This window comes from Apaloderma vittatum, unplaced genomic scaffold (assembly GCF_000703405.1).
Source record: "Apaloderma vittatum isolate BGI_N311 unplaced genomic scaffold, ASM70340v1 scaffold15468, whole genome shotgun sequence".
NCBI lineage: Eukaryota > Metazoa > Chordata > Aves > Trogoniformes > Trogonidae > Apaloderma > Apaloderma vittatum.
Genome location: NW_009731399.1, coordinates 43,347 through 58,612, shown reverse-complemented (window position 1 = coordinate 58,612; position 15,266 = coordinate 43,347). Strand labels below are relative to the sequence as shown.

The 15,266-nt window shown below is 41.8% G+C and overlaps 1 protein-coding gene across 1 annotated transcript in view; it reads right to left on the bottom strand.

Moving 5' to 3' along the window:
• Positions 1–811: 811 nt before the first annotated feature.
• AKAP9 (A kinase (PRKA) anchor protein 9) overlaps positions 812–15,266 on the bottom strand; it is a gene marked incomplete at its 5' end in the record, with an annotated part of 57,514 nt that continues 43,059 nt past the window's right edge. Inside the window, 14 exons of the mRNA XM_009875174.1 lie at positions 812–855; positions 1,511–1,650; positions 2,766–2,886; positions 3,687–3,772; positions 4,795–5,027; positions 5,414–5,614; positions 6,163–6,348; positions 7,151–7,259; positions 8,127–8,332; positions 10,080–10,748; positions 11,562–11,712; positions 12,689–12,908; positions 13,654–13,798; positions 14,417–14,605. Of these exons, the coding sequence (XP_009873476.1) occupies positions 812–855; positions 1,511–1,650; positions 2,766–2,886; positions 3,687–3,772; positions 4,795–5,027; positions 5,414–5,614; positions 6,163–6,348; positions 7,151–7,259; positions 8,127–8,332; positions 10,080–10,748; positions 11,562–11,712; positions 12,689–12,908; positions 13,654–13,798; positions 14,417–14,605 (2,700 nt within the window). The remainder of the gene's footprint in view (positions 856–1,510; positions 1,651–2,765; positions 2,887–3,686; positions 3,773–4,794; positions 5,028–5,413; positions 5,615–6,162; positions 6,349–7,150; positions 7,260–8,126; positions 8,333–10,079; positions 10,749–11,561; positions 11,713–12,688; positions 12,909–13,653; positions 13,799–14,416; positions 14,606–15,266) is intronic.

Here is a 15,266-nt window from a genome sequence, read left to right as displayed (position 1 = left end):
CGCCGTCAGTGCCTCACTGTAGGAAGGGCCTTTGCTCCATCGCTCCTGTCCCAGGCTCCGGTGTCACTGTCAGAAACCTTGTGTTTGTGTTGCTCACAGCCCCGGCAGGGGTGCAGCACCTGCCCTTCCAGCCCTGTCCCACATGCCCAGGGTCTTCAGGGCTTGGCCCTGTCCTCTCTTCTCACAGGTAGTGGTGCCTTGGAGTCTCTAAAAAGTAAAGCTGCAGCCACAGTGAGGAGTACAGGTAGGAGGAACCTGTGCAGGGTAAGGGAGTGGTTCTTGAACACAATTAAAAGCATGAAGTCATCTTTATTTCAGTACTTTGACAAAATACCCATAAAATTCAAAACTGCTACCATTACAAAAATAAGTCTCTACAAGTGATATTCTGTCTGCACTGCCAGTAGCAAATATTACGAGAGTCACGTAACTTCAGTAGCCTTGCCAGAAAAGTGCAAGTAAACTTCGCTGAATGTAGCTCAATTTCATTAATACACAACTTTCATCTTCACACCCTTTTGATAAATACACGCCTCATAAGTTAATCATTTAAATTAGCATTCCACAAATATACATGTAATTTATTTTTGTTTGTTTGCTTGGTTTTGGTTTGTTGTTTTGTTTTAATTCTGCATGATCACGAAGTGCCTATGTACATAAATCCCAGTCTGTGCAGGTGTGCCAGGATGGAACTGCAGACAGTTGTCCAGCTGTGTTGGTCCCACAATGTCCACATCATACAAGAGCACAGGTTGACAGAAGGCAATCCATTAACATCACTGCCAGTGATGGGGATGCTGAAAGGGTGTCATTATCTTCTCATGCCCACGTGCAACTGAGTGTATGAAGTTGAACCTGTAAGATGGAAAAAGATTTTCATCAACGTTCCTTGGAGTTAAGCAGGGGAGGGTTCACCAATGACGTGTCGTTCAGCTGCATTAAGCGTGAAAGGTTTTTACAAGGGAAATCTTTCAAGAACACAACTTCCTCAAATGATGGATTTTATGCTGAAATAAGACTAACACAGTGAGTTTGATAAATCACATCCCATTGGTCTGACAATTTTATTGACGTATTCCTCTAGCAGCACAAAAAATTACCATCATCTATGGGACAACAAAGGCTGTAACTTCTGTAAGCAAAGTTGTAGGAGAAAAGAAATTCCCCTTGTGGTCCCACTCGTTAATGTTCCAGGTACGTTCTTCTCCATCTAGCTCAACACCTTAATAAAATGCCAACCGAATCCTTGCTGCACATTCCTTGGCGACTTGGGAAAGTTGAAGCCTTACCGATAAAGTCTGTTATCCAAGCACACTTGCATGTCTCCCCTCAGAGAATTCTGCAATTTTCTTTTTAATGCGCTTTTATCTACAGCTCAGGAGAGCCTCTTGTTTAAGGCTGAGAATGCCTACGTCAAAGGCATTTGTTGGGTACCCAAGAGAACCAGCATCCACCTTCTAACTTGGCCCTGCACTGCCCAGGAGCCGGGCAGAGCGGCCCGAGCCCTCACCTGACTGCACGCTGCCCAGCCGCCGCTGCAGGGCCTCCAGCCGGTTGATGTAATCTGTTAAAGCTCGCTCAGGGTCATAGTTCTGCAGCTGAGAACAGGCGAAAGAGACGGGGTTCAAATCGGTGTGCAGACCGTGGAACCTAGGGGCAGAAAAAGAGTGAAATTTCAAGGAAAAGTACCAGCACAGCAAAACTCCTCCCTGATTGCGTGTCCCTTACCTTACCCACGTGGCAGCCAGCGTGTGGTGCCCGTTCAGCCTCCCTGCCTCTTGCCACTCACCCTAGCTGCTGTTTCTGGCTACTGCACATGATGTGTTGCTGCATTGCTTTAGCACAGACTCGCCAGCAAATTCCTACTGAGACTGCAGCAGAAGCTGGGGTAGATTCAAGTTTGCTTTTCTATTAAGAAGCTTGTGCAGACAAGGACACAGCCCTTTTTACAGGATTCTGTCTCTCTTCATTACTCTCTGTGAGTAAAAGTCAAAAGTGGCTAAAATAGACTAAACATTTTTTCCATGTAAACAGTTAACAGTTCCACAATCTAAGACTGCAAACACTGAGGTTTATATAACAATGAAAATCCAAGTGGCTAGATCCTGATATTCAGTAAAGATCTGAGCTCACCACTTCATGTATGTTCATCAAAGGTCGACAGCACTCACAAAAACATTGCCTTTGATGAAAAATACCTGATTTACTGATATTCTGGTCTCGCAGCTTAGTATAGACAACCAAAAGGGTTTAAACGAGAACTAGGAGTGGAGCTACCAAGCAGCTTCCACCTGTGCTCTGGCCACGAGGCCGCAGTAATTCCAGCCCATGTGCTGACCCTCCCTGGCCACAGCCAGTGACCCTGCCTTTCCCGTCCTTCGGCTCAGGGCATATGAGGCAGCCCCTCTTCACACCACACGCTGCTGCCGACCAGAACAGAGGCCAGGTTCACTTGGTGGGTGCCAGGTTCACTTGGTGGCAAAGCCTCAGCTCGACAGATGTAGAAAACCATAGCTCCACCCAGCAATCTAGTGCTGTTTCCAAGAACATGACGTAGATCAGACAAGAAAAGTCTGCAGGCTTTGGCCTTGATCAGATGATGAGTAAACACGCACTGAAGGCTTGAGATGTCATTTGTTACGTATCCTTACAAAAAAAGTTTAAAAACCTTACAGCATCAAAGATTATAAGCCTTAGCAGTAAGCACTGGTGCACTCATTTAGTTAAACACTGTTCTGACAGAGAATAATAATCTAAAAATACGCTTATGTTGAAAATGTACAGAGCATCTAGGAGGCTCCATGTCTGACCTGGATCGATGAGAGTGTCTTTGTTCTCCATAAAGATCCACACCACCAGAGAATGAATCAGGCCGTAATTCATTACCTAGAAATACAAAAAAGCAATGTATTGAAAACTGAAAACCAACACCTTTTGCACTTTACTGGGAAACTCAAACGCGAGTTTTCTGTTTGTGTATCACAAAACAGGCCAGTTAACAAATCCAGACCACTTTCAGACTGCTGCCAAGAAAAACAGCGGTGAAATCCTGGCCTCACAGATGTTCACGAGGAAACTATCACAGACTGAGCAGGACAAGGGTTTAGTGCAGACCTAGACAGCCAGGAATTAACAAAGAAGCTTCTGATTCTTCTTCGGCTCCTACCAATAAGCAAAGAGAAAAACAGATTTCCCAAAACCTTAAGCTATAAAAAAGGACAGGCTTCTGTTCTGAAGAAAAGGCCAGGGAGGGCTGGTCAATACTGGACTACGATTCTCTGTGGGGTCCTGTAGCTGGTATGATTCCTCTGTCCACCCCAGTCCTCAGGATCCCCTCTCAGCGCTGGGATGCACATCTCTTACGAGGAACGCAGTTATGCAGCTAAAATTATTTTTACAAAAAGAGAATCCATAGGGAAAGTTGTCAGATTTCTTTTAATTTCCACCCACAATGGAGCAAAACAAGACTGAAGAGAAAGCAAATGAATTACTGCCTGTGCTGAGCAGGGAAACTCTCAGAAACCTAAGAAATAAGTTAATCCACGCAATTACAGCAAAAGGAAGAGGGAACAACACCCCACCCATTCCACATGAGACCAATACAAATTAAAAACCATCTCCACTAAGCAGTGGTGAGTCTGTCTTGTGAATACCATTTTCTCAGTCACTACTGGACTATGATTTACCTGTGTTCTGGTTAAAGACATCCCTGTTGATACTCAGTATACTAGAACCCGTAACTCTGTGCCATCGACGAACCAGGAACTTCATTCTGCATTTCAAATTAATAAATAAAGAAATACATAAATACTTTAGGATAAATAAAATAGTCTGCTACAAAAAATCTGCTTGTTGTATCTGAGAAAGTATAAGAATTTCTTGAACACCAAGTAAAATCAAGGGATGGGCATCTAAAACCTGAAGATCAAGTAGAAAACATCCTCTTACACATCCCTAAGAAAAACATCTTCTGTCTACATCTGCTTTCAGCTTCACCTCTGCAACTCCAGTGACTCCAGAGGTGCTGCGCAAGTCCAAGCGGAGAGCAAATGGCTCAAGCACCTAAGCAACAGGGCATCAGCATCCTGAAACCATACTAAATACACTTTTTGCCCCATCTCTTTCTGAAAATGCTAACTGCAGAGGGCTACAAGTAAAACCCTCACCTACAACAGGTATAAGAATAGTTCCTTGAATTTCTGCTACGCCAAAGACTCACATCAACAGCGAGCAGAAGCATTTAGGGGTTCAAACCTTTGTGAAGAAGGTTTGCTAGCAACCTGTCAGTACCACGCAGCAATAACCTTCACTTGCTCTTCCTCACCTATTCCTACTCATCCTCAGCCTGAAACCTCAAGTCTTGAGAATTCAAAGGACTACTTTGATCAATAAAATTAGTTTATAAATTGGTACTATACTTAAGTGTAAGGATTTAACCTTAAAAGGAAATTACATTGCAGAAAATAAATACATACTTTGTAAATAAATACATACTCTAGAATTTCTAGATTTGTTCCTAATATTTTGACTTTATCCACTATACTCCATCGTTGATTATCACACACAGAAAGCCCTTCTCAACTACATTCAGATCGCTTATTTGTATTACAGATTTTACCTATGTGCTGCTACATTTGTCAACCTACAGAGTATCTACTATATTCACAACTACCAAAACCTTGTAATTCAATCAGGATTGAACATGACAAGTTCTAGATTCCACTAGAGAGCTAGAAAAGTACAAATTAAACTGCAGAGTTGTATCTGTTTGAAATCTAACCTCCTCCAGTTTACCTTGAAATCGCAATGGACACTCTGACTGCAGAGCGAAACCTCGTGAAGCCCTTCGAGTGATGCGTGATGATCTCGAGGTCTGTGTAGGATGGCTGCCCTCCCATGCGGGCAATGAGAGCCAGCGTGGCCTCTTCACACTCCTGGAATCCGCCTAGTAACAGCAGCAAATATTTTTTCTGATATATGAGGGCTTTCCGAAAGCTCTCCGCTCGTAAGTACTTGCCATAAATTCTCTACAACAAGAAAAAAAAAAGAAAAAAGAGGTGCCATAAGCTCCAAGAATGATTGCAGGTCTAAGACTTCTGACATCACTACTCCAACAGCATTTCTGTGATGATTCATTTCTTGCTATCGTGCAAAAGACTGCTGAACGGAGCTTCCTAATTCGAGTGTCACCTGAGCAGTAAGAAATAGGGCACACGTAAAAAGACAACAGAGGCGCTTACGTATCATTCTTAGGCAGAAAAGCTAAGAGGCAGGTATCCAAGGATGAAAATTTTAAAACTGAATAAGTATTTGTTTATTTAAGAGCAAGCAAAGTGAACACAATGAAAAAGGGGGCCAGATCAAAATGAAAAAAGCAGCTGCAGTTAGCACACGGGCAACAAACTCTTCCTACCCTTAAAACAGCATTTTCAGAATCTGATCCCAGTTCTCTGAGGAAAGCTTCGCTCCTGAGCTCTGCTCTCAGCTTGGAGAGCTCCGCATCGGCTTGCTTCAAAGATTTCTGCAGTGACAGCTTTTCTCTGTTCCAAATTTCCTTCTCAGAGGCAACAAGAGTATCAATATTAACTCCAACATCTGACGAGTGTCTGGAAGACTGAAGACAAAAGAAACTGAACCACACAGTTTGGAAAAGTTTGAGCTGCGTCACTCTAGTCATTGGTTTGGTGGAGAGCTCATAAAACTGGCGAATGAAAAACTACCCACGAATCGGATTTGAGGCCACTCTTGCATCCTAACACCTCAGCAGCAGTAAGCTTAGGAGCTTGATCAATATCCTAAGAAAAGTATAATTTCTTCTGAAAAAATCCCCGTCATCGGATCATACAAGCTTCATGATCCCGAAGCTATGTGAATCAATTTGCTACTCACTACAATGGTGAGACAGAGATCAAAAAGAGAAGCACACGGGATTTAACAGAGCAATTAACAAAAACAAGCTGGGTGAAACCTCGAGGTCTATAGTAAACAGAGTGGCTTGACATATGTTGACCACAGGACAAGAATAACTCACGCCCATTTACTCTGCAGAGGGAAGCCAAGAAAGACCAATGGCTCGATTGCTCCCATGTCAACGACCAGGACAAGGAATGACACTTCTATGCCTGTCTATACATCATGATATCGGCACCGCTGAAGACTTACATAGTCTCCAGGAGGCTGCCTGTGCTGGTATCTTCTCAGCTCTTCCTCCAGCTTCATAACAGCATTCCTCAAATTATTCTTCTCTTCACTCAGTCTGCTGACAAAGCCCGTCAGCTCTGCGTTTTGTCTCAGCAGTCTCTCGGTCAATGAGCTGGATGGAGTCCCTGGTGGCAGCATCAGCTTCAGCTAGAAGGAAGAAAGAATCCCAAACACAACTTGTATTAGAGCCAACTTGAAAAATAACTGGCTTACAGTGAAAAACATCTCTAGATAATGACAATAACTTCATAATAATTTATATAAAGAAAACATAAGTGTACATGTGAACTTTCTCTTCTACACTTACCTTCTATATCACAGCAGCGTATTTTCACACAAATTCAATTGCAGTGGCTACAACAATTTGCAAAACTCAGGGGAAAACAAAAGCCTCAAACCTTTGTTTCAAGTCATGCTGAAAACACTTGTTTAAAATGCAAGTTTTAGGCTCAGTTAAAATCAAATACTGCTGAGTTATTCTGTAACAGATTACCTCATTTCATTCCTTACACAGGTGCACACTACTTGGTCTTCGTCTGCCTTTCCTTTAGTAAATACAGGGCAGCTTAAGTAAATGTGTTGTATCAACACAAAATAGTAAATACTAAATGCTGATTTCAGTCTCAGGAAGTACTGAGCAAAATTTCCTCAGTTACAGAAAGACTACCAAAAGGAAAACATCTTTTTTAAAAGAAAGCTGTAAGATTCAAACATCTTTAATTAAACTGAAAAAGTTCCAATCTGAAAACTGAAAATTCACTTTTAAGATCACTGAAATTGAAAAGAACAAAAGGGCCACACCAACTCCACATCGGAACACCTGCTGGAGCAGATTTTTTTCTGTAAAGTACAGAGCAGGGCAAGCTCAGGCTTAGCAACTTCTTGCCGGTTTCCACTCAGAACCCATCATACAAACTCTGCCACCAACGTGACGACATCACACCCTCACCTCCTCCAGACAGGACAATCCAGGCAGTTTTTGCAGCTCTGAGATAACGTCTTCAATCGCGTTTTGTACCACAGCAAAGTCTTGATCATCTGCCGCCTCAAACGGCAACCTGCAACAGAAGTCACGGTTCCAGGAGCAGACACGGCCAGGCCCTGCCAGGCGCCTGGCGGCACTCGCCAGCCGTCCCCGCGCCAGCCAGTCACACCAGCACACTTCCCGGAGACACGCCGACGCTTCCAAGCCTGCTCGGTGACTCTAGACAGGACTGGCTCAGTTTCATAAAGAACCCGCAGAGAGGTTTTTCACTAATTTTGAGAAAAATACATTCTATGTGACGCACGTTTGAAAAGGTTCTGCTCAAATTTGTTGAATCTGCATGAGCAAAATCTTAGCCTATTTTCAAGATATAATGCATTCCACTTTCCCAAATGTTTCAGAATGAACGTTTACTATTAAATCACCATCACAGCAAAGTAGAAAGAGATTCAAACCTCTCATGTACCTGGTACCATGCTATTCTTTTTTTTCTTAAGGAGATAGCAGCCCAAGAAAATAAGAATGAAAATCATTTTCACTCGATCATAAAATACTAATTTTCTTCTGGGGGAAGCAATAGGGATGTTCCATAGCAATAATCCCTATATTTGTCCCCTCATACAAAGATTCATCTCATTACTAAATTGTTTTAAAATGATCTACCTACAGCACACCTGAATAAACCTTATCAACTTCCAGAGGTAAAAAAGAAGCAAATTTTGCTGTAACTTACAAAGAAGCATATTAAACAGATTCACAGCAGCACTTGACACTCTGTGATGCTGTCTTACACCAGCATATCTAAAATAACAGCATATCCCATAACACTAGACCAACCCCTAAATCACTCAGCTTCCAACCTGTGAATTAGGATTAAAACCCAATATATTAGCTTGCTGGTTGTTATTAACAAAACCAAGTAGCTGAGGGCTGGTCTAACCTGCTAGCAGCTTTCCGAGCCAGCTGCTTCAGCTTTGGAGATGCATTTTGCAGCTTTTGTCTGACGCTTTCCAGAATTTCAGTAGCAGCAGAGAGATCTCCTCCTCTCGTCAGCGCGGGGTAGGTTGATTCATTTGTCTCCGCTCCTTCCATTTTTTGCTGGAGAATCCAGTTTCTTGTTCTGTCATTGGGTGTATCCCAGGTAGTCTGTACATAAATATGGATTTATATATATAAATATATGTGTGTGCGTCCATATATAGAGAGAGAGAATGCATGTGGTCCAGTGCTTTAAAATGGAAACATCGGATTCTGAAACACACCCAGAAACTGAAGAACAAACAACTTTGACAGAGAAAAGTTTCGTGTGACTACGCTAGTGCTGTACTGTACTGCTCAACTATGTGAACGGTGCCTCTCTTGACTACAACCCAGCAATCACACAGCTGCAGGTGAGTCCATTCAACAAACCTGGCTGGCAAGAAGCCACCAACCCTTTCTGCTTCTTCCGCCAGCAGCTCCTTTAGCAGTTGTGCACGGAACTTGTGCCCACGTGTTTTCCTGGTGACCAGTTCACAGTCAGAGGAACAGGACTGGAAAAGCCCACTATGGTCACAGAGGAGAGCCCACAGTCACAGGGAATCGTACCACTGGTGTGGCCACAAGTGAAGCGACGTGCCAAGCGTGTGCTCCTTGCCCTCGCTAACACCTCCCCAGCACCGGCCACGGACGATCTGCCAGCCCTCCCAAGGAAACCCGAGTCGGGTATCTGAGCACCGCGTGGTACCAATGAAAAAAAGCCGGGTGTTGCACATGTCCCAGGACATCCGTTATTTGATCCCGGGAAGGATCCATTATTTGATCCAGGAGATTCGTTATTTGATCCCGGGAAGCAGATCCTACCCTCTGCTGCTGCCACAGAGGGCAAGAAGCTCCGACAGCCCCTGCCAACCTCGCCCGAAGGAGGACTCTTCACTGACCACAGCGCCGTCGGCCACCCCCAAGCAGAGGAGCGAGGGGCACAAACCACGCGTGGCAGGAAGGCTGACGCTATCGCACTTACAACACAATCAACACCCTGCCTTTAGCTGTGAGTGGTTTCCAATGCTTCAGAAGATTAAAACCAGTAGCCAAATAAGATGAAGAGAAAAAGTCCCTTCCTGGCTCCGCAGACAGACAGCTGCCAAGAAGCATGGAATGATGGCACGGTGTGCAAAAGGGCAGTCGGAGCCTCTCGTCAGCCCTCTCTGGGCTATTCACAAATCACTCACCCAGCAACATTTATCTCTCACGGGGAAGTTTCTGAAGAGTTCTAAAAGTAGTTTAAAATAATTTAAAAACTTTACAAACCTTTATGTGAGAGAGAAAAATTACAGTCAACAGCCGTTCATTCACCTAAACTTTCATTCATCTAAAATTAGGCTAAATTATTACTTTTTTACCTTGACTCCTAACTTCTCTTTTGTTTGCCGACATACACACATTCACAAAATCACAGCACGTGCTTGTTGATTACTTACTCAAATATTGAAATTGTTTGGAGATCACTCCTATATTTTTCAAAGACCACCTGTGGTTTATGAAATAAAGATTAAGAGCACTGACCTGGAGCATTCCTAAGTAGGAACAGGTCACTGGGTGCAGGGAATACTCCTCTGCTACACCGAGACACAAGGTGGGGGGGGCGGGGAATGTATTCAGATGCATCTCTCCTGCTCACGCTCCTCCTTACACACCTCTGCAGTTGCCTTCTCAAAGGGTGTGTATGAATAGTTTTAGGTAGCAAAACTGGAACACTTTCCCTTCCCCTTTCTCTGATGCCTGTACTTTGCAATCTGCATGTTGTTTTATAGATTGAGTAGAGGCACAGTGACACACCAGGCTAACCGAACAAAGTAATTAAAAGCCAGATTGCACAGTTCAGCGTTACACATTGCTCTCGGTCCTACTGTACCTCATTGGGATTGTGGCTTGGTGTCCTTGCCGCTTCCTTTCTTCCTTCATTCTCCTGCTCTTTTTTCTGTAGGTCTTGGATTATTTCCTGCAACTTCTTTGTTTCGTTCCCTAATTTATGAACTTCTTGCTTCTTTTCTCCAAGTTGCCACTGAAGGTCTTCTACCTTGGACTCCAGTTCATGGAGTTTCTTCTGTGCTATTATGTTAGCATCTTGTTCTGCCTGTAACGCTTTCCTCTGGATCTGCCTTTCTTTCTCCATTTGCTGTCTCACTTGCACAGATTCCAGTTTGTACTTCTCCATCTCACTTACTAACTCCACTATACGGTCATGCTTTTCATCCATTTGTTTCTGTAGCTCTTTAAGTAATTCCTCAGACGGATTAGGTGTTCCAGCTTGCCCCTTGTCTTCAGCACTTTGAAGCTGAGCACACAGCTCTTTTTCCCTTTCGAGGGCACTGCTTATTTCAAGAGCTCGAACCTTCTCTGATTCAAGAAGCACCTGCAACTCAGAATTACGGCCTCGCTCACGTGACAGCTGGGCAGCACTGAGGGCTTCTTGGGATTCAATTTTCTGTTGCAGATCGGTTGACAGCTGTTTCTCTTGCTCCAAAAGCTTAGTTAACTGCACATTCTTTTGTTTTTGATCTTCAAGTGAAATTTTTAAATCCTTCCATAAGAAAATAGGAGAAAAGAACCGATTAAAGCCATCTGTGTCTGCTTTCCATTATTTTCTGCTAATTGCAAATATGCTACCTCTACACGTTGCTCTCAAAAGGTCTTGCTCTTCACAATTAATATGATAATACTCTGAATGCTGAAGTTGCATATCGTATTAAAATATATTGCAGGTGTCTTTCTTTTAAAATCAGATCATGTCCTAAGAGTATATTTGTAATGAGACACAAACAGCCATAGTTCTGAAGTTGAAGACGACTAGCTCCTTTTACTTTCTAAAACTGTAAAAGTGATTTGGCATGTCAAGAATTCAAGATCTAAATAAATCTGTGCTGTTAAAGGGATTGCTTTTTGTCTTAATGCTGGTACCAGGAAGCCTGCTCTCTCCCTCACTATATCAGACACTGCAGAGGTACCAAGGAAGGTTTAAATTCTCCCAAAATAAACTCCCTAATTTTAAAATGTTTTTAAAATGAAGACAAACAACGCACCTCCTTAAATAATATTAATATATAATTATCTTTTACGAGTTCAGTTGTGGTGTGGCTGTGGTGTAGCCATGTTAGCAGCGTCCTGTCTATTGTACCAAGTACAATCTCAGCCCTGAAAAGCACAGTTGTAAAATTCCTACTGATTTAAATCGAATTTACATCAGGCCTTTTTCTCTCTTTGCCACATAGCATCTACACATCTTTCTTCAGCTCTAGACAACAATACTGCTGCTGAAGAAGACAAAAAACGGAGTACAGCAAAAGAGTATCTGTGTGCTCCCTGACGTTCCAGGTTATTTGGGATTATGAAATACCTCAAGCTCTTCTCTTCCTCTTTCCTCGCTGCGCTCCATTTTAGCTCTTTCCTTTTCCAAAGCCCACTGCAGCTCTCTTGATTTTTTCTGTTCGCTGACCATTGTATCCTTGAGAACATCTAGCTCAGCAGCTTTTTCTCTAACTTCAGTCCTAAAAGAGAAATGGGCAACCTTTAGGTTAGACAGTGGCTCTAATCCTATCACAGTAAAATCAGTTGCTTGCTATTTATTCCATCTAGTGCACTGAGAACACTGCTCATGTAGTACAGTAATAGTGAAAAGTCTATTTAGAAAAACAAGCCTAACTCAAAAATTAAGAGTTGCATAGCTTAAAAAGGACAGGAAGTGTGTCCATCCTGCTAACTTTGTAGCTGTCATTATTCGTTAAATGGTGACTCTGGGGCAGCTAGTGTTCAACTTTATGCCATCCCTGGCCAAAGTCTGAAAGAATCCAGGGGAATACATCTTGCTGCTATGCGTCTCAGAGAGAAAAAAAAACAAACAAAACCCCCAAACCTATTGCGGGGGGGAACTATGCTCCAAATTTCGATTCTTTTACAAATCAATTTTGCATCAATTTGTGAAAGCATCTTGCTCCTGAAGGTCTGTAAAGGGTGTAAGGTAATCTACAAAGTAATACCAATTTAAACTCTGTCTTTATCTCTTATCTCTGAGCTGAACATTAAGATACCACACATGGACACATGTATTAATGGCCTTTTTGACTGCCAAATATTTGGTCTGTTACCTGTGCTGTTGACCATGCCAAAGCAACAGAATTTCCTATCGAAGTACTTGCACAGTCATCTCGACTCTGCAAATTTTTTCTCTGTGTTCAGTTTTAGAAGCAGAAAAAACTTATTAAATACAGTATACTTATTACCTTGTATACAACAGTCTAATGGGTCATAATTTAAAAAAGAAACTCGATATTAAGAAATCATTAAATTAAACTATGAATCAGATCTTAATCTATGGAACTACATTTTTGCCAAATGGAGCAGATATGTTTCACGGAAAGGATGAGAAGCATTTACATTACACGAGATCAACTTTTTAAGATTTGAGACAAGGTAAAAAAGATATCCTCACTGCCAGCGTAGAAAGTTTGGCACTGAAAGCCACACCTGATGGTTTCCAGGTCCTTGAAGTGCTTGTGCTGTGCTTTAAGGGTTGCTTCAAGCTCCAGCTTGGCTTGTGCCAGTTCATTCTTCAGCTCAGCACCCGTCATTCTCTCTGAATTCAGCTGTTCCTGAAGCTCAGCTGCTCTGTCCTTCGTACTCCGGAGCTCCACTTGCATCTCTAGTATCTGCAACTGCTTCTGCTGCACATTATACTCCAGCATTTCTAATGAGAGCACCATTAATATGGAAATTACTTGGTGCAAAAACAACACTGTCTATTCAGGTGAAGCTTCCCCTAGCACAGAAAATGACCGCAAGGCTACGACTAAGAGCTATGTCTTCAAATAATACATTCTTTCAAAAGTGGAGTGAAAGCAAATCCATTTATACTGGAATACCTTTCATCATACTTCCCAAGAAATCACTTCAACTCTTAAATTTCTTTAAAAGGCTCCATGTGCAACCATACCAATATGTATCATTTGGATTATGGTTAATATAACTGAAGGTAGGCATGGGTGTGTATCTGTGATGCAATTTTTGTGATAGAACACTGTCACTGAGCATTTACTTAAAGTACACCTCTTCTCTAAACTTTCCGTTGTCATTCTAATTGCTTCTTAGTCTACTCATTCTGACTAACTCTCCAATTCAGACAATTTCATAGCTGTTGAACCTAAACACAAGCACATACAGGGAAAACAACCTTAAAATACAAGCTTGATCTTTATATCAATTCAAGTAACTTTGTTTGACTTTCATTTTGATACGAGTCACAAGAACAGATACTATATCTTATTTTCTTGCAAAATTAGTCCAACAAGATGGAAAAAGATGAAAAATACGCATGCTCAGACCATGAATATCAAAATCAGAGAGCAAAGAAAATCAGTATTTTTTCACCCACAACATCAGGAGCACTGCCAGGAAAGCATCTGGAAACAAACACAGATTACCACAGAAGTCACCTTGGCTTTTTGAACCGATCTCTTGTTCTCTCTTTGGATTATTTTTCTTACTGTTCATCTGAGCATGTAATACTTGAATCTCCATCAGCAAACTACTTCTGTCTGCATTCTGAAGACAGTCCATCGCTGCTCTCTGGTTAGTAGCCTATTAGCATCAGAAACATTTAAAAGTAAAATTCCAGATTTTATTAGAATATCTGCAATGTGGATATTACATTTGCTTACATATTCATAGTGCACATATATTTAATTCACTAAATTCAATGCACACATATGTCAATATCAAAATATTGAGAACTGCTTGTTATTTTTTTATTCCTCTAATTAGAGAATGAAAAGAGCTATCAGTTTTATAGCAGATTTTAATTTTCCTCACTAACCCTTCCGTGTTTCAGAGGAGATAACTGACCTCTCTCTGTCCCACGGCAGCCTTATCACCTTCTCTTCTTACAACTTGGTCCATATGTACAAACTGAGAGTGTAACATAATTCTATAACTTAATGAAATCAAGCTCAGGACAATCATACTTAGTGCAAATTAATCTTTGAAGGCTCTATTTTTTCTACAGCTTGTGCACCCAAAAAAACTCTTTTCCACACCACCCCAGTTTTTCTCAAGACACCTTCCTACAAGTCTCACTTCTTTTCACCCCCAGACTGTCAGAACCGCTATTAATACAAATATTTTTAAATAGATTTATACATTCAAAATTAAAACCTGATGTAGACAAACATGCTTCAACTGAAGTATGTTTTTTATTACCTGCTCTTGCAGTCTGTGCTCTAACTGATTCATCAATATCACTGCATCCCTTGTGCCCAGTTCTGCAAGGTCAGTTTGAAAGGCAGCAAGAAGAACATTTTGTTCTCTCACAAAAAGCTGCTGAACAGCACGCAGAAGTTCTCCTCGCCAGTCCGAGGCACCTTCGGCAGATTCGGTACTCGCACAGAACTGCAGTGGTATAAAAACAAGTTAAACAGCAGAATTCCAGGGGTACCTGAAGAACTGTCATTACAATTTTCCAGAAAGTGTGTGTTTTCAGTAGAAGATTGAGCTTTTCTTACTCAACAGCTATGTAACATTCGTTCATATAAATGGATGTATTTGTTGTAGATATTAGCATTTGTGCAGAAAAAAGTCCTAAGCTTTTATCTACGTTTCTAGATGAAAGCCTTTTATAACTGAAAACGTGGCCCTCTATAGTTATTATGTTGCAGCATAAACATTTTTTTTTACCCTTTTAATTTTTATGATGTTACATGTATGTTCCTAGACACTCACAGAGCTACCTGGTAGAGTGCAGACACTGTGTATGAAGATTTAATTTTATACTGATAAAAAGTTAATCCCCCAACTTTGCACGCTGAAAGAAATGAAGAAGTAATAGCAATTACCCAAAAATCTAATTCTAGTAATTAGATAGGCAAGTCTTAATAAGTTTTAACAGATCACTGATTAATATTTTGTCATATTTTAAACATTTTTCCCCTCGTTTCATAGAATTGCCAGGGTTGGAAGGGACCTTAAAGATGATCCAGTTCCAACCCCCTGCCATGGGCAGGGACATCCCCCACTAGATCAGGCCGCCCCGAGCCCCATCCAGCCTGGACTG